This window comes from Peromyscus maniculatus, chromosome 11, assembly GCF_049852395.1.
Source record: "Peromyscus maniculatus bairdii isolate BWxNUB_F1_BW_parent chromosome 11, HU_Pman_BW_mat_3.1, whole genome shotgun sequence".
NCBI classification, from domain to species: Eukaryota; Metazoa; Chordata; class Mammalia; order Rodentia; family Cricetidae; genus Peromyscus; species Peromyscus maniculatus.
This window is the reverse complement of record NC_134862.1, coordinates 31,301,694-31,320,792: the sequence shown is the minus strand read 5'-3', so window position 1 is coordinate 31,320,792 and position 19,099 is coordinate 31,301,694. Positions and strand designations below refer to the sequence as shown.

Genomic DNA, 19,099 nt, shown 5'->3' with positions numbered 1-19,099 from the left:
CTGTGACCACTGTACCTGTGACTACTGCCCAAGACCAGCCAACGTCTCAGCAGGCAGCACTAACTGAACCAGTGGGGGATGGAAAGTAAGGGAGGAGGAGGAGGCACGGGTGTGGGAGGGCACGTGCTAGAGACCGCCCAGGACGGGTAGGAAGGCGCAGGAAGCACATGATCGTATCTACTTATACAGGTATAAAATTCAAGGTTAAAAGGGAGAAAAAAACAGCAAGCTGGAGAGTGGCTCAGTGGTTACGAGCTCTCACTGCTCCTTGAGGACACAGTTGGCTGCCTAGCGTGCACGTCAGGTGGCTCACAACCTCCTAGAGCTCTGGCTCCAGGGAACACGCCTTCTTCGGCTCCCTCAGGTGCTGGCACTCATGTAAACACACAAACACACACACACACAATACAAATTAGATAAAAGAGAGAGAAGGAGAGAGACAGAGAGAGAGAGAAAGAGAGAGAGAGGAAGGAAGGAAGGAAGGAAGGAAGGAAGGAAGGAAGGAAGGAAGGAAGGAAGGAAGGAAGAGAGAGGGAGAGAGAGAGGAGAGAGAGAGAGAGAGAGAAAGGAAGAGGAAGTGGTGCACGGTACTAACCTCCGGGAGGCTGTAGGTCTTCTGGAACTGGGATATAGAATAGGAGCGGATGTAGTCACCCATTTCCTCCTTTGTTTCTATAGCTCGCTTCACCAGCCACTGGGGAGAAAGTGAGGAAGTGTGAGGTCAGTGCACATATTTGTATCTCCCCCAGGGAAATTTTGTCACACAACACATGCACAAACATAAATATGCACAATACACACACACCCTGTGGACAGTGCACACACACATACACAACCTGTGGACAGTGCACACATACATACACACCCTGTGGACAGTGCACACACACAACCTGTGGACAGTGCACACACACACACAACCTGTGGACAGTGCACACACACACATACACAACCTGTGGACAGTGCACATACACACACACACCCTGTGGACAGTGCACACACACACAACCTGTGGACAGTGCACACACACATACACAACCTGTGGACAGTGCACACATACATACGCACCCTGTGGACAGTGCACACACACAACCTGTGGACAGTGCACACACACACACAACCTGTGGACAGTGCACACACACACATACACAACCTGTGGACAGTGCACATACACACACACACCCTGTGGACAGTGCACACACACACATACACAACCTGTGGACAGTGCACACATACACACACACCCTGTGGACAATGCACACACACACACACACCCTGTGGACAGTGCACACACACATACACACACACACACACCCTGTGGACAGTGCACACACACACACACACACACACACACTCTGGACAGTGCACACACACACACTCTGGACAGTGCACACACACACACTCTGGACAGTGCACACACACACACTCTGGACAGTGCACACACACACCCCCTGTGGACTGTGCGCACACACACACACACACACACACACACACACACACACACACTGTGGACAATGCACACACACACACACCCTGTGGACAGTGCACACACAGAGCCTCTACTTCTCCTTCCTGCTCTTCACTCATCCTTCCCATCATTCAAGAGCATGCTGGAAGAGAGAACCATTTGTCAGCGTTGGCAGTCCCTCCTCAATGAGCACTCCTACATCCTCAAAGCAATCTGGGATAGCGGGGTTTACCAAGCTCGTAGCATATGACCTGGCCAGGTCGAGTTGCCTGGACACCTAGATATATGGCCCATAACAAGTTACTCCTGTAGGAATGGGGAAATTCTATAGTTTTTTTGTTTGTTTGTTTTTATTACTTGCGTGCAGGGTGCACACAGATATGCCATGGCTCAGATGTGGAGGTCGGAGAACAACTTTGTGGAGTCATTTCTCTTCTTCATCTTTATGTGGGTTCTGGGAATCCAATTCAGGCCTTCAGCGTCGCACAAGTGTTTTATCCCAGAGCCATTCCAATAACTCAAATTCTGCATGTTTAGAAGGCAGCCAGTACTAGTAAAGGACGTGGTTAGGAAGCAGGTGCCCAAACTAGGTTGGCTTCATGAAAACAACATGCTACATATACCACGGGACACGCTCCTGCACCGTGTACAACCTGGGAAGAACACGTTTCTGCCGTGAGCACCTGAAATCCTAAGCAGGGCAGAAGAACTGGAGCCTCCTCTACCCCCACCGAGGACCATGGCCCGGGTCACGTGCTGTCTGCCCTACTTTCCTCTCTGTTGCTGCGCTGGAAAATCCCTACAAAAACAAAGCAGGAGGGGAAACGTCTACTTCACCTCAGTTACAGGCGACAAGTCTGTCGCTGTGAGGAAGTCCAGTCAGGAGCTGCAGACAGTCACTCTCCTGTCCACGGTCAAGAGCAGAGAGGAATGCACGCCCACCTCCTGTTCAGCTAGCTTTCTCTATGCTCACAGAATCCGGGGACCCAAACCAGGGATGGATGGTGCTCGCTCCAGGCTGGGTCTTCCCACACCAGTTATGGTAATGGAGACAGTCCTCGCAGACAACCCACGGGCCAAGCTGATCTACACGTTCCAGTCCCCTCCACTGTGGTTCTAGGCTGTGTCAGACTGAAGATGAGAGCTAACCATGTAGCCAGGTGTGGTGGTGCACGCCTTTAATCCCAGCACTCCGGAGGCAGAGGCAGGTGGATCTCTGTGAGTTCGAGGCCAGCCTGGTCTACAAAGTGAGATCCAGGACAGCCAGGGCTATGCAGAGAAGCCCTGTTTCAAAAAACCAAAAAACCAACCAACCAAACAAACAAACAAAAACTGAACTGACCATGGAGTGGTGGGTGGATCACTGGACCCCGATCCTGACCTTTCATGCCTGTTTCTATTCCGTCTGCGGACATGCTCTTTAATGGACCACAGAGAGTGTGCTCCGCTAGAGAAGGTAAAGAAGGCTGCATCCCAGGAGCCTCTCAGAGAACCTGTTCAAGAGTTCCCACTGTCAGAGACAGTGGAGGGAACCTCCTAACACAGTCACTTCCTACCACGACTCCCCTAGCACTCCCACAGAGGATCTACTGTCACAGACTCGGATCCAGGGTGGGAGAAGAAGACATGCCTTAGCCAGCTGGTCTAGTCTACTTGGCAAGCAGACACCTAATGAGCAATGCCCAACACTGTCCACTGGCTTTCATATGCATACACTCATGTGCATGCACACACACGGACACTTACACACACTTGAATGCCCCCACACATGTGTAATTCCACACTGATGCACTAACATTTGTGCACTGACCACACACACACACACACACACACACACACACACACAGCTGAAAAGAAATAGAAAAGCATCTGATGGGAACATTCAGAGACTATAGCAGAGGCCAGTGTGGAACTGTGGTCCATGGCACACCAGCTGCCTTTTAAGGATGATGACCAGAATGCCAGTCAACTGTGCCGCACCACGTGCGTCCCACACTCACTGCACCCGGGGTCCAGGCTGGGCTGCCAGCTGTGCTCCGGAAACTCTTAGTTCCGAGACAGGAATCCACAGAGAAGGCCTCACCTGCACAACAGGGAATATGTGAATAAAGTCCATGCCCTGGATCTGGTGGGGCTCCAGCTGATGGGGGCACTTCATCCTTGGCAGAACCGAGACAATCTTTTCTGAAAGAGCTCTGTCCAGAAAAAAAAAAAACAACCAGAGTGACACACTGAGCAGCTGTAAAGACGTCTCTGAAGTTTAGGCAGTCCTCCGAAGAAACCTCGGCACAGGAGAAGCGTGATTCAGCTGCGTGCATGTGTGTGTGTGTGTGGGGGGGGGGGGGCAAAACAGCTTGACCACACACACAAGTGCCATGGCAGGCGTAAGAGGACCAGACACAGCTTCTGTGACAGGCTTACAGGCAGGCAACACTGGGATCCAGGAGAAGCTATGAGCTGACCCCACCCAGGGATGGACCAACATCTAAGGGGAAGTACCTGACATCCCAAACATTCCCTATATCCCTAGACAAATGTCAGCCAATCAGGGTCCTGAACCCCGGAAATCCGCTCACCCCAACCTCGGCTATGATAAAAACCCCACCCTGCCCAGGCTCGGGCTCTCTGCTCTCACTGCTGCATCAGATGAGTCCACACTCCGAGCTTGAAATAAAGGCTCTTGGCTTTTACACATGGGGTTCAGTCTCTGTGGTGGTCTTTTGGCGAGTCCCCTCGATCTGGGCATAACAGCAAGGTCTCAAAACTGCTTCTTCTCATCATTTGTTATTCCTCTCCCTTCCTTCTTTCCTCCCTCCCTCCCTTCCTTCCTTTTCTTTTCTTTTTTTTTTTTTTTTTTTTTTTTTTTTTTTTTGGTTTTCCGAGACAGGGTTTCTCTGAGTAGTTTTGCGCCTTTCCTGGAGCTCACTTGGTAGCCCAGGCTGGCCTCGAACTCACAGCGATCCGCCTGGCTCTGCCTCCCGAGTGCTGGGATTAAAGGCGTGCGCCACCACCGCCCGGCCCTTCCTTTTCTTTTTAAAGGCGAAGTCTAATACAGTCCAGGCTGGCCTCAAACTTGCTAAGCAGACAAGGCTGACGCTCCTGCCTCCACCTGGGTGCTGGTGCTGGTGTTACAGGCGTGTGCCACCACGCTCTATTGCCTGTGGTGCTGGGGATCACCTACCCAGACTCTACACTGAGCCAATGGAGACCAGCAGCTCTGCTGGTTCTGGGTCCCGGCTCAGCGTGGGTCTTTATGATCAGCACACCATCGTGCTGTGCTGTTCTTTAGTAGCATCTTCTTCAGTGGGAGGGGTGCTGCGCCCTCTAGCGGGCCCCAAAGCTGTAGCTTGCAAAAGGACCATTTGGTCGCTTCAAATCTAGAGGCTGAGACTTCCACAGCACACAGCCAACCTTTAGCCTTTGGAGAGGGTTCTCCCTGGCCACGCCTCATAGCCAGCTTGATCGGGCAATTCATAAATGCCCGGAGGGAAGGATGTAACAAGTCATTTCGGGTTTTATGAGCCTCTTAAAACTGCCTCCCAGAAACTACAGCCAAGTCGTCCTGACAGTCTCAGGGACAAGTGGGCGTGGCTGCCAGCCCTAACCCAGGACAGCAGGAGCAACAGGGAAGGAAGTGGGGGTGGGGGTGGGGGTGGGGACATGTTGCACAGGGTCGGGGAAAGAAGTCAGGGAGACTTCTCCAAGACAGTCACAAGCCACCCTCTGCTTTGCTGGGGGGAACTCTGGACTTCCTAAAAACGTCAGAAGAGGCGTCCTAGTAACCTTTGTCAACCTGACAGAGCCTGGAGTCGTTGGAGGGGAGCGCCTCACTTGAGGAACTGCCCAGATCGGACTGGCCTGTGAGTCTGCTTGGGGGACTGTCTTGTGCCCGGTCCGTGGTGGGCAGCACCATCCCTCCGCAGGTTGCCCTGGAGTGTATCAATGTTAGCTAAGCATGAGTCGGGGGGGGGGGGGGGGGGCGGGGGGAGCAGCAGGGCTCTGCCACAGATACTGCTCCCGTTCCTGCTGCAGTTGCTGCCCTGGCTTCTTCAAAGATGGGCTGTGTGAGACCTGCAAGCCCCCTTCCCTCCCCTAAGCGGCTTCAGAGCAAGGTGTCTATCACAGCAGTGAAGCAAAACCAGTAAAACAAGGGACACGTTAGGCCACCAGGCAAGCTTCCTAGCCTAAGATTTTAGTATGATCACTGTTGCTGCAGATTACAAATCTGACTTTAAGGCGATTTTCTTTTTAGACAGGATCTTGCTAGATCGCCCAGGACAGCCTCAAAATGTAATCCTCCTGCCTCAGCTTCCTGAATGCTTGGATTACAGGTGTGCACTACCACACCCAGCCAACTCTTCTCGAGCGTTCAGTGTTGGACACACTACTTCCTCCTCCCCCACAGTCGATTGCTCCTGGATCTAAATCCCAGCCCTGGCACCACCTCTGGGACTTCTGGCTAGTCACCAGCTGGGGCTGACAGACCCCTAACAAAATGAGAAAGAACTGGGACAACAAGATGACTCTGAGGGCAAAGGCATTCGTGGTAAACCTGACAACCTGAGTTCCGTCTCCTGGACCCACATGGTAGAGGGAGAGAACCAACTTTCACGTGTCCAACTCCACATGCAAGTTATGGAACACACACACACACACACACACACACACACACACACACACACACACAGCAAAAAAGCTTAAATGTGGGAGGGGAAAAAAGAACAATCCTCATCTCACCTCTTCAAAGGCAGGACAAATGATAAAACGCACGCACAGTGCTGGGAAGAGGCTCCCCTCAAGTCTCAGTCCCACAGCATCACCCTGCTCACGTCACTCAAAACTGCACGTATCCCACGGTGTCCCTCCCCAAACCCTTCCCCAACTGTGACTGTTCCCAGCGCTGATGCAGCCTCCGTGTATATTACACTCCTTCAGGATTTACTTTTTACTTCTTAATTGTGTATGTGTGTGCCCAGAAAAAGGCATCGGATCCCCTGGAGCCAGGGTTAGGCTGTGCTGGCTAGTTTTATGTCAGCTCGACACAAGCTAGTGTCATTTGGGAAGACGGAACATCAACTGAGAAAATGCAGCCACTAGAATGAATGACCTGTGGGCAAGCCTGGGGAGCATTTTCTTAATTAGATACTGACAGGGGGAGAGAGGGCCCAGCTCACTGTGTATGGTGCCACCCTGGGCTGGCGGTTCTGGGCTGTGTAAGAAAGCAGGCCGAGCAAGCCTTGGAGAGCAAGCCAGTAGGCAGCACCCCTCTAGTTCCTGCCTCCAGGTTCCTGCCTTGACTTCCTTCTTAGATGGACTGTGATGTGGAAATGTGAGTGAAATAAACCCTTTCCTCCCCAAGTTGCTTTTGGTTATGGTGTTCGAATCACAACAGCAGAAAAATAACTAAGACACAACCCAGACAGCTGTGAGCTGCCCTACCTTGGTGCTGAGCACAGAACTCTGATCCTCTGCCAGAGCAGTATGTGTTCTTAACCACCAGGTCATTTCTTCAGCCCCACATTTTACTCCTTATGTGATATCTGTAGTCTGAGCCATACTAATGCTAAGCTTTACGATGGCAAGGCACGTCTCCTTAGTGTTCCCAAAGAATAATGTCTGACCCACAGTATTCATACAGACTTGATGATTATCTATTGACAGGATTAACGAAGAGGCTCTTTCAGTTTTCTCCTTTAAACAGTACCATTCGCACTGGCAAGGTGGCCAGTGAGTTAAGAAACTTGCCAGTAGGCCTGACAACCTGAGTTCAATCCCTGGGACCTAAATGGTGGGAGGAGAAACTGACTCCCTCAAGTTATCTTCTGATCTACACACACACACACACACACACACACACACACAGAGCATGCACACATGCAAACTTATATACACACAAACCTTTAAGTGCTATTAGGTCAAGAAGACTGCATTTTCTTTTTTTTTTCTAATTTCATTCCTGGATTTAGTAATTACTATAAAAATGATTATACATGTAAGAATCTACATGCATATAAATCATAGAAAATTAATTATGATAACATTAAAAAATTATATTATCATAAACATTATGCCCTTATCATTTTGAAGGTAATGTTAGGGTGGTAGCTGGAGGTGGAAGGTCAAATAGAGATGCTAAAATGTCTACTCTGCATACTTAGAAACCAGGAGAAACCACAATGCTAGTGGGTTAGAAAACTGAAGCTTGGGCTGGGGAGATGACCCAGAGAGTAAATAAAGGGAATGTCTCCAGAGCCCCAGGACCTGAGTTTAACCCTAAAACCCAGGGGAAAAGGAAGTCAGGCATGGTGATGCACTGTAATCCCAGCACTGGAGAGGGTAGACAGCAGTCCCCTGGGACAGACACACTGGCCTGTCAACCCAGCCTACTTGGCAAGTTCCAAGCCAGCGAGAGAGCCTGTTTTTAAAAAGGTAGACAGTGCTTGAGGAACCAGAGCTCATCCCCTCGCTTGCTTACACACACACACACACACACACACACACACACACACACACCAGATTAAATAGAGCTTTATAGCACGAGAAATGAAAAAGAGTGTGCATATAAACATGTACACGCCACCTCCACCGTAAGGCCCCTCCTCCCTCTCATTAGATCTTTCTATGGCAAACGCTGGAAACTTACATTTTTTGACCGATCGTAGAGTTTTCCTGAAAGAGCAAGTCCACATCCACATCAAAGTTGCAAGTGGTGATACACCACGTCATCCCTCCTACTACCTGCAAGAAAGGAGAATGCTGTTTCTCACGAACCCCTCAAGAAGAGAAGCACAGGGTGGGAACTGAATTCCAGGACAGTTCACACAGACTCAGTAAGGACACAAAACTGTAAATATCTGGTGTGCATGCACATGTGTTCATGTGTGTGTGCGTGCATGTGGAGGTCAGACACCAAACACTGGCATCAATCCTCAGATGCTGTAAACCTTGTTTATCGAGACAGAGTCTCTCACCGGCCTGGAACTGGCTAATTTGATTAGACTGGCTGGCCAGGGAGCCCTGTCTCCAAGTCCCCAGTGCTGGGATGACAGGTGCCCACCACACCCAGATTTTTATGTGGATTCTGGGGGTTGAACTTAGGTCGTCATGCATATATAACACTTCACTGACAGCTACCTCCACAGCCCCCCAAATAATAAATCTCTAGAGGGAATGAGTCTCCTGACCCACCATTCACCAACCAGCACTTCTGTAAACGCTTCTGCCGTGGTGGCAATGTCCATCCCTACACCGTGTGCTACAGAAGCTGCTGGCCCTGTGTGGTTACTGAGTACTCCAAGTGCTGCCAGTGTCACTGAGAAGCTGACTGTCATCATGAAATGGTCTTATCACTCACTGATCCTCTTCCAAGGGAAGGGCCACACATTATGTGATCAGAGATTTCTGTTGTATGTGTGTGTGTGTGTGTGTGTGTGTGTGTGTGTATGTGTGTGTGTTCACCTGTTCATATGTGACAGGTGTGTTTGTGTGTGTTCACCTGTTTGTATGCGATATGTGTGTTTACCTGTTCATATGGGCTAGGTATGTGTAAGTGTGTGTGTGTGTGTGTGTGTGTGTGTGTGTGTGTGTATGTGTCTGTTGCCCTGTTTGTGGGCATATAGAGGTCAGAGAGACACTAGGTGTCCTCTGTTGTTCTATGCCTGAAGTTTTTGAGACAGGCTCTCACTGAATCTAGAGCTCACATAGCCAGGGATTCCCGGGGATCCCCCATCTCCCAGGTGCTGGGAGTACACCTGCCCATCACTACGGCTAGTTTTTTACATGTGTTCTGGAGACTGAACTCAGATCCTCACACTTGCACACCAAGGGGAGATTTCTTAGCCCAGCTTCTGAGTGCCAGATTGAGAGGGATTATGTGTTTTACCAACTGGCCACATGGGCAGCAAGGCTGACATTCTCTGGCTCCTTATTTAAAGCTAAGACGTACAATAAAATACACATTTCCAGGTCCCCAGCGCAGACCTGACTAAGCAGAAATGCAATGGAGGAGGTCTGGACATTCTTCTTATAAAACATCCCTTGTGGGTTCTGCTGCAAACAGGAGGAGGGCGACACCCCGGAGCAGGAGCATGCAGCTCTATTTCCAAAGGTTTCCTGGCCTACCTTGCCACTGGTCCCAGATGCTTGAGGAGAACAATCTACTTGGTATCATATAATTTAGTCCCTGCCTATCGGTTCACTTGTAGCAGTGGAGATCTTCGAACGAAGGGCTAGTGTTTATCTCCGTGTCCTCAACACCTCGTACTATGTCCTATGCATGATAACTATTCACAATTCTCTTAATTTAAAAAACACCATCCCGGGGTTAGAGAGACGGCTCAGTGGTTAACAGTGTCTGCTGCTCTTGCAGAGAACTTGAGTTTGGTGCCCAACACCCACACTGTAACTCCAGTTCCAGAAGATCCAGTGCCCTCTTCCAGCCCTCACGGGCACCTGTACACACTGACACACATGTACACTCAATTGAAAATAAAATAAATCTTAAGATTCCACCCCATGGTGAAGCTCCCTCCTCTAAACATAGCAGCTGCCATCTACAGAATAGCTGCCATTGTTTCTAAGTGTGTGGTTCAAGATAAGTATGAACTCGGGTTATTGTCTACGTATAAATTTATATTCCCACCCAAACTGCATGTTCCTCAAAAGAGAAACAGTTTCTTGGGTGTGAGCAGTGTTCATGTGGGCATGTGTACATATGTGTACATATATGCACACATATAGAGGCCACAGGTCCGCTAGTTGAGACGGGGTCTCTCACTGTCCTAGAACTCATCAGTTTGGCTCGGCTGGCTAGGCCAGGGAGTCCCCGGGACCTGCCTATCTCCACTTCCCCAGGACTGGGATTACAAGCATGCCAGCGTGCCTGGCTTTTAAAAAAAAAACAAAAACAAAAACATGGGGATCCAAGTCAGGTCCCCACACTTTCCAAGCAAGCATTTTACTGACTGACTGAGCCGTCCCTCCAGCCTGAGGAAATAGTTCTTTTGCTTTTTACGTTTCCTAAAACACTGTGTACAGAAAGGGGATCCCATTGCATCTACTGACTTATAATTCTCTTTGAACAGGAAGTCTGAGTACATCCATGAGGAGTCTGGCTTGGAAGGAATGGAGTCACGGGTACAGAGGAAGTAAAAACACAATCACTTCACCCTCCACTACCTTGGTTAACCATGCTGTCCTCTGAGGAATAGCCTCCTGGTCAGCAAGACTTTCTCTTACCTTGTCAAAGGGAGACAAGCCTTTGATTCTTGCTCTGAAATACCCAGCTGCAACCAGGAGCTCCAGGATCTCAGTCAACTTGACATTTTGTTCTTCATCTTCTCTCGTTTCCACCTAGAACAAAAGGGATGTGTAACTGGTAAAGGCCATCTCGATGGAAACAAGATCGATCCTTCCGGTGCCACAGCCACATTGCCAAGAGTGGTGACGGCGGCCGAATCCCTGCACTACTTCTCAGATCTCCTAAGGTGGCTCAGCAGAAGGAGTACTCGCCACATTAGCACAAGGGCCGGAGTTCAGCTCCTCAGAAGGCAGGTAAAGGCTGGGCAGGCACAGTGACCCACCTTCTAAGTGGTTCCACACTTAGAAGGACTGCAAAGACCACAGACTAGCTATTAGCACCCAGCCTAGCCCAACTGGTGAGCTCTGGGTTCAACGGGGAGGCCTTGCCTCAATGAATAAGGTAGAGACTGATGGAGGAAGAAGCCTGATGTCAGCCTCAGGCCTCCACATGTACTTACACATCCGCACATACACACATACTCACACACATGTGGACATCCATACATACGTGCACAGACATGTGTAGATAACACACACACACACACACACACACACACACACACACACACACACACACAAAATAGGAATCCTTCAAGTAGCCATCACGTGTCATGAAGATACTGCCAAGAAGAGGACACTACCTCCCAGAAGGACCATCTCCCACCTCAACTCATGTGTACAGCACTCTTGCAGGCTGCCTACACAAGGGAATGGCTGAGGCCTCTGTCCACTCTCCCCAGAATGTAGAACTGTATTTTCTGCAAGAGAACCAGTAAGCTAGGTTTTGGTACAAGACGCTGAGTGGGCATATTTGATTTCAAATTCACTTTACCCATTAGCACTGAAACAAAATGGGACGGGGTCATGGGCCGATATACAGAAAACCATCGTTTCTTGAAGACATAAACAACCACCACACTGGCTAATACATCCGGTTACTAAACCCAGAACACGGATAGCCACAGAGATAGGTCAGTGGTTAAGGGAACATACTGCTCTTCTAGAGGACCCAGGTTCAGTTCCCCTAGCCCACACCAGGCAGCTCATAACCACCTGAACTCATCTCCAGGGTATCTGATACCCTCCTCTGGCCTTCATAGGTTCCCAAATTCACTTGCACATGAAGGCACACAGACATATACATAAGTAAAAATAAATGGATCTATAACCAGAGCACTGAAGAAGATGAATGAGCACTGTGAGCCCTTAAACCAGGCCAAATAAACTCCTAACTGTCCGGCTCTCAACTGTGGCTCACAGAAGCTAGAAGAAGGGTCGAGCTATCATTCTTTCTTTCATATATACACAAAAGGGCTTAAAAACTGAATGGCATCAATTAACTGGATTAGTGAGAGCCAGGTGACGGGAATGTTGTTTTATCTTTTAAGACAGGGTCTCATGTACCTGAGGCTGGCCTTGAATTTGCCATACAGTTGAGGAAGCCCTCCAGCAACAGACAATGACACTGAATTTCTGATTCTCTTCCCTCCCCAGTTCTGAAATACAGGCATGCACCACCATCCAGTGCTGAGATCAGAGGTATGCTCCACCATCCAGTGCTGAGATACAGGCATGCACCACCATCCAGTGCTGAGATCAGAGGCATGCACCACCATCCAGTGCTGAGATACAGGTATGCACCACCATCCAGTGCTGAGATACAGGCATGCTCCACCACCCAGTGCTGAGATACAGGCATGCACCACCATCCAGTGCTGAGATACAGGCATGCACCACCATCCAGTGCTGAGATACAGGCATGCACCACCACACAGTTCTGAGATACAGGCATGCTCCACCACCCAGTGCTGAGATACAGGCATGTACCACCACCCAGTGCTGAGATACAGGTATGCACCACCATCCAGTACTGAGATACAGGCATGCTCCACCACCCAGTGCTGAGATACAGGCATGCTCCACCACCCAGTGCTGAGATCACAGGCATGCACCACCACCCAGTGCTGAGATCACAGGCATGCACCACCACCCAGTGCTGAGATACAGGCATGCTCCACCATCCACAGCTGAGATCACAGGCATGCTCCACCACCCAGTGCAGAGATACAGGCATGCACCACCACCCAGTGCTGAGATACAGGCATGCACCACCATCCAGTGCTGAGATACAGGCATGCTCCACCATCCACAGCTGAGATCACAGGCATGCTCCACCACCCAGTGCTGAGATACAGGCATGCACCACCACCTAATTTTTGCTTTGCTGGGATTAGAACTCAGGGCTCAAGCATGCTAAGCAAGCACTCTACCATGAACCCTCATTATTTGGATCTTTTAAAATTTTTCCTTGTGCTATAGTTTTTAGGACACAAGGCCAACTTTTTTTTTTCTTAAATGTATACCTATGTACACACTGTATAATACAGGCATTGTTTTGTTGTCCCTGTGTTTTGCTTTTTCTTTTTTGAGACAGGGTCTTACTATGTATGCCACCCTGGTGGGTCTGGAACTCTCTATGTAGACCAGACTAGAAAAGAGCAACAAGCCAGGCCCAGCCTCCTGCAGTCCATGAAGAGTCAAGTAAACTCATAAAAGTGGTTTGCTTACTAGTTTTAGAAAAACACCCACTAATTTGAGGGATTTAAGGTAGAACTGGAAGCCTGGACAGGACTCTATAGCAGAAGGCCCAGGCCTTAGTGCTAGAATAGTAACTCAGTTGGTAAAGTGCTTGCCTCACCCACATGAGGATCTGAGTTCAAACCCCAGAACCCACATAAACATGCCAGACATGGTGGTGTGCACTTGTAATCCCAGGGACTGAAGGATCCCTGGGACTCACTGGCCAATCAATCTAGCCTATCTGGTGAGCTCCAGGCCAATGAGACTCTGTTTCTCTGTGTCAAAGGAGGTTTTCAGTGTTCTTGAGGATGACAAGGGAGGCTGTATCCTGCCCTCCACACACATGTTCACATATGCACTCCAACACACACACACACACACACACACACACACACACACACACACACACACACACAGAGAGAGAGAGAGAGAGAGAGAGAGAGAGAGAGAGAGAGAGAGAGAGAGAGAGCAAGAAAACTTGAAATATTACAGTGCAGATCCCACTTTTCACAATCCCCCGTTAAAATCAGAACAACACACAACATGAAATTTTACCTAACCCAGGGTTTGTGACAACTGATGATCACGTCAGCCCTTCCACTACTATATCCTCACCTGAGCACAGAACACAGTGACTCTGTAATGAGTAGGATGAATTGAAACAGAAGGATTTCTGAGGGGCACAGGGAGGCAAGATCGGTGCAGACGAATAGCATGGGTACTAGGCACAGTGTCAGAGAACCAGGCACATTTCTGCCAAACCCAACCTTAGAAAGGGGTCCGGGTGCAGCAGGGGTGTTCCCTATTTCTCTCTGGAAACTGGGACTCTTCACTGAGCTCTGGGCTTTGAGTAAAGCAACTGGAAATCCGGTAGCCAAGCTCTAACGGTGGCCCCAAGAGGAAAGTTGAGCTTTCATTCCGAGCAAGCGTGGAAATCCTGTCCCTAGGATGGAAGGAGTACTGAGTGCTTGACTACAACCACGCCACACATAGAGAGGTTGTCCCTCTTTAGTACAAGCCTCAGTCTTCCTGTCCAGGCACAGGGCACCACAGGAGAGGGGGTCCTCAACTCTGCCACCACCCCGACGTGCGCACGGCTCCCAAACTTCCTCCATCCTCCCGGGGCGCGGGGGTCTACAAGCTGGGAAGGTGGCATTCCTTCTCGACAAAAGGGAATGAGAGGCTGGCCACCTGGACCCCAGCAGGAGGAGACTTGTGTCCCAAGGTCACCGCCCTCCGCACAGCCGGGGCCAGGACAGTCCCACTGAACGTCTCGTGACTGCTGAGACTCCTGAGCGCAGCAGTCTTGGCCTCGGGGAGCCAGTCTGGCTCGCAACGTGAGGGGCTTCCAGACAGCCCGAGACAGGGACTCCCGGGGACCTCGTGATGTGCGAGGTTGCATCTGGGCAGGGATCTGGCTGTTCCCCCTGAACCCAGACGACCCAGGGACCTTTAAGTTTGCACCCAGCAACACGCTGCGCCCTTGCACGCCGGGGGACCAGTCAGCTGTCCCTCCAGGGTACCCAGGGCCCACCTTGGGGCAGACACGTCTGAGCAACCCACACAGTGTCCCCGCCGCCTCCCAAGCCGGTCCCTGCCCGCCGCCCCGGGCTCGGCCCTCTCTCTCCAGCAACCCCAGGGTGTCAGGGACAGAGGTCCTCACCTCGGGGAGCCCCTGGCCCTCCGGCCCCTTGGGTAACCCCATGATCCGGATGCGCTGATGTGGAGCCGGAGGGAAGCCGGTCCTACAAGAGAACTGTGGTCCGGGGTGGGGTGCAAAGCGGAAACTTCCTTCACTGGAGCTGACACTACCCCAGCCGGTCGGAGAACCGTGGCCCCGCGGAGCATGCGCACTAGGGCGGAAGCGCTGTACCACTGCGCCTGCGCAAGGGCAGAAGGAGCCGCTGGGCGGGGCGGGGCCCTGAGTAACCGGTCCTCCCCTCAGGGGCGGTACTGAGCTCAGGAGTCCGCCCAGGCTACTTTTTCTTTCTCATCTTTTGTTCTTTTCTAATTTTTTTCCTTAAAAATATTCTAATTTTTTTCTTTTCTTCTTTCATTTTCTTGAGACAGTGCCTTAGCCATCCTTAGCATTTGCTGTATAGCTAAGGATGACCTTAAGATCCTCCTGCTTCCACAGCCCACAAAATGAGATTATAGGTATAGGTCACCAGGTCCAATTCTATTTTATTTAAAAGTCAGTTTACAAAGTAGCAGATTTCTTAAGGCATTTTCATACATCCCTAGTTTGACTTGAACGTCCATCTCATTGACCCATCCCCTTCTATCCTTCCACCTCCGGGATTCCTCCTTTCCAGGGTTACTGTGTTCTGTAACCGTTCCCATCCCCTCTCAAGGACCCTTCTCTAGTTTCTTGGCCTCCAAAGAGCTTAAAAGGTATTTCCCATATCTTGAGGTTTTCTAAGGTCCCCTCCCCTCCCCTCCCCTCCCCTCCCCTCCCCTCCCCTCCCCTCCCCTCCCCTCCCCTCCCCTCCCCTCCCCTCCCCTCCCCTCCCCTCCCCTCCCCTCCCCTCCCCTCCCCTCCCCTCCCCTTTCCTCCCCCCTTCGGTCTCCCCTCCCCTCTTTTCCTTTCCTTTCTGGCAAGTTCTGACGCTCTAGTTCGGGTCTCCCCAAGCCTTGCTTTGGAAGCTCCCGGCTCCCGAGTCAGCAACCGCCCAGATGCACTTGCTTTATGTAGCTGAGGCCCAGTTCCAGCCATGTTTAAAACGCTCTTGTGCACGTTATCAATATACAGACCCTGGGACAGAGTCCCCCAAAAGAGATTATTTAGGTCTGTTGCCTCCCTTCCTCTGCATCTTAATTCCAGGAAACTTTGGGATAATAATCCCCCACGCCATCCCATCCCGAGGTCCTGAGTCTTTCTGGAGGAAGTACTTTGCAGGACTCAGAGTCCCGTGCTCACGGGATATTGGCTGCTGCATCACTTTGGTAATGTACCCCTTGTCTGTCCCGGAGGATGGCAGCTATGCAAGAGTTGTCCCTTTTCCCACCAGCCCAGCACCGCTCCATAACGGCTTCCCAGCTTATTTTCTTGTTTTAAGAGATGGAGGCAGAAGTGTCGTGAACTTGTTTGCTGTAGGAGAGGTTTTCACAGGGGTGTGAGGGGAGAGGACTGTAAAAGCGTGTGCTCCTTGTGATTAAAGGGGTTTTGTGTTTGCTTCCCCTCTTCCTCTTTGTATCTCGGATGCTTCAATATTTCTTTAGGTTTACTTATTTTATTTCAGGTGTATGGCTGTTCTGCCTGCACACCTTGTGCACTCCTGGTATTTGCAGAAGTCCGAGGGTATGAGAACCCCTGGAACGTGGGTTACCGATAGTTGTGAGCTACGCTGTGGCCGCTGGGAATCAAACCTAGGTCTCCTGCAAGAGCAGTAAGAGCTCGTAGCCACTAAGCTACCTCTCCAGCTTCTGTGATGACTGTTTTTGGTTGTCAGCTTGACCACATCTGGAATGAACTACAATCCCGAAATGGAGGGCCCACCTGTAGGAGACCATTTGATTGGTGTGAAGTAGGTGAATCCACTTCTAGTCCAGACCTCTGAGGCAGGATGCCTTTGACCTGGGTCTTGAGGCGGGAAGACATGCCTTTAATCTGGGCGATAGCTTCTGGAAGGATGTAGAAGAAGGAAGCGTTTGCTCTTTGCCTGCTTGCCCTTGCCTTGCTAGCACACACGTTCTTTCACCGACATTAGAGCATACTTTGGGACTCCAGCACATACTGAAGACCAGCTGAGACATCCAGCCTTGTGGACTGAGCAACTACTGGATTCTTGGACTTTGTTGGATTAGCTGGACTGCAGCCTGTAAGTCATTCAGGCCGAGATTCATTCTATTAGTTGTTACTCTGCAAAACACTGACTAATACAGCTCATATCCCTGAAGTCTTAAGAACTGACATTAAGTAAATATGTGTCCTTGGAGAACTTCGCACTTTGTACTTTGGGGTTTATCCAAACAGAACAGTGGCTTCTCTGGACCCAGGGCACACAGAGGTAGGAAGAGCCTTAAGAACTTCATGCGCTGACTGGAGACAGAGCCCAGTCTGTAAAGTGATTGCTTTGCAAGCATGAAGGTCTGAGAATGATCCCCAGAATCTAGAGGTTAAAGCTAGAAGTGGTGGTGTGCTTGTATTCCCCTGCTGAGGAGGCAAAGACAGGTGCATGCCGGGGCCTTTCTGACCCACCAGCCTGGCCTAAGCAGTGAACTCCAGAAAAATTGTGAAAGCAAACAAGGAGGATGCTTCTTGAGTCCCCCAGTAATGGGAGAAACCTGAACATGCAAAGTAAAGTGTTGAGAAGAGAATCCCCCAGGTTGCAGATCTTATTCTCACACATTAAAACTCATTCATAAAGTGCCCATTCATAACTCTCAAAAGATCTTATTTTTATAACCTTAACACTGTCCTTCACTGACATGGCATGTACCGAGAGGGAATTGTAACCACATAGGGTTAAATATGGACTGCTGCCTCGGGGGAGCCGAGCTTAAACACCTGGTTATTAAGTAGCCCAGGTCACGGGCCTCAAGAACAGGATGCTGGGGCGCTATGACACCAGTCCCCTGTTGTAAATGCCTTCACAATGTTTTAAATAGAACATAAAATGTGCATGTGTCTATGTCTGGCTTTGCACACATGCATGCAGGTGCTCTTGGAAGCCAGAAGAGGGTACCAAAGCCCTTGCTTGGAGCTAGAGTTACAGGTGGTCGTGCTGTGCTAACTACTGGCAGCCATCTCGCCAGCCACCCTCTGCAGTGTCAAAAATAAACACGAGTAGCTAACTCTGTCATTTAACTGTCCCTGGAAGGTGGCAGCAACAAAGCTGGGTTAGCAGTGTCCATCCTTTCTGTGTGTCTGTCTGTCTCTCTGTGTCTATACCTGTCTCTTCCATCAGCAAAGCATGATAGCAGTCAAGAAGCTTTGAACAGCACATATTTAAGAGGGGGAAAGATTGGTCGGGTGGTGGTGGCACACGCCTTTAATCCCAGCACTGGGGAGGCAGAGCCAGGTGGATCTCTGTGAGTTCAAGGCAGCCTGGACTATCAAGTGAGTTCCAGGAAAAGGCGCAAAGCTACACAGAGAAACCCTGTCCCAAAAAAACCAAAAAAAAAAAAAAAAGGGGGGGGGGATTTACGAAGTCTCTGTCAGGTAAACATTATCCACCTCCTCTGACACCAACTACCTTCCAATACTTCCTAGTAGGCTATTTGAAGATTATGATCACCCTTATCCTGGGCAAAGATTTCTATAAGGTCTCCATTGTCCTTTCATTTTTTTTTCCAGACTTCTTCCAATCCTCCTGGACAAGGGGAATCCTGAGAGGGAGGGAGGGAGGGAGGGAGGGACGGAGGGAGGGAGGGAGGGAGGGAGGGAGGGAGGGAGGGAGGGAGAGAGAGAGAGAGAGAGAGAGAGAGAGAGAGAGAGAGAGAGAGAGAGAGAGAATGAGAATGTATGTTCAGGTGAACATACATATATGTGGAGGCCAGAGATCAGCTAGGTGTCTTTCCTCGGGCACCTTTCACCTTGCTCTTTTGAGACAGGGTCTCTCATTGGCCTAGAACTCATCTGGCTGGGCTGAGTGACCAGAGCACTGCAGGGATTGTCTGTCTCCACTTCCCCAGTGCTGGGATTGTAAGCATGTGTCACCATGCCCATTTTTCTAACATTTAGTTTATTGTCATTTATGTGCATTGCTTAGTTTTTTTTCCCTCTTTCTTTCTTTCCTTCTTTCTTCCTTT

General features: G+C 50.2%; 1 protein-coding gene and 1 long non-coding RNA gene across 3 annotated transcripts in view; one reads left to right on the top strand and one right to left on the bottom strand.

Annotated features, from left to right (window-relative positions):
• Positions 1 to 15,213, bottom strand: part of Ccdc93 (CCC complex scaffolding subunit CCDC93) — a 76,325-nt gene extending 61,112 nt beyond the window's left edge. Inside the window, exons 1-5 of one of the 2 annotated variants that reach the window (XM_042258018.2) lie at positions 15,009 to 15,213; positions 10,703 to 10,816; positions 8,109 to 8,203; positions 3,549 to 3,660; positions 596 to 694 (exon numbers count right to left, since the gene is read on the bottom strand). In XM_042258018.2, the coding sequence (XP_042113952.1) occupies positions 596 to 694; positions 3,549 to 3,660; positions 8,109 to 8,203; positions 10,703 to 10,816; positions 15,009 to 15,050 (462 nt within the window). In that variant the 5' untranslated portion in view covers positions 15,051 to 15,213. The remainder of the gene's footprint in view (positions 1 to 595; positions 695 to 3,548; positions 3,661 to 8,108; positions 8,204 to 10,702; positions 10,817 to 15,008) is intronic. The other variant, XM_015999390.3, reaches the window with a different exon arrangement.
• Positions 15,214 to 15,233: 20 nt separating this feature from the next.
• On the top strand, positions 15,234 to 17,286 carry LOC121821223 (uncharacterized). The gene is made up of 3 exons (XR_006061918.2): positions 15,234 to 15,739; positions 16,170 to 16,291; positions 16,588 to 17,286. It is a non-coding gene; the product is annotated as an uncharacterized LOC121821223 (long non-coding RNA).
• Positions 17,287 to 19,099: the final 1,813 nt, after the last annotated feature.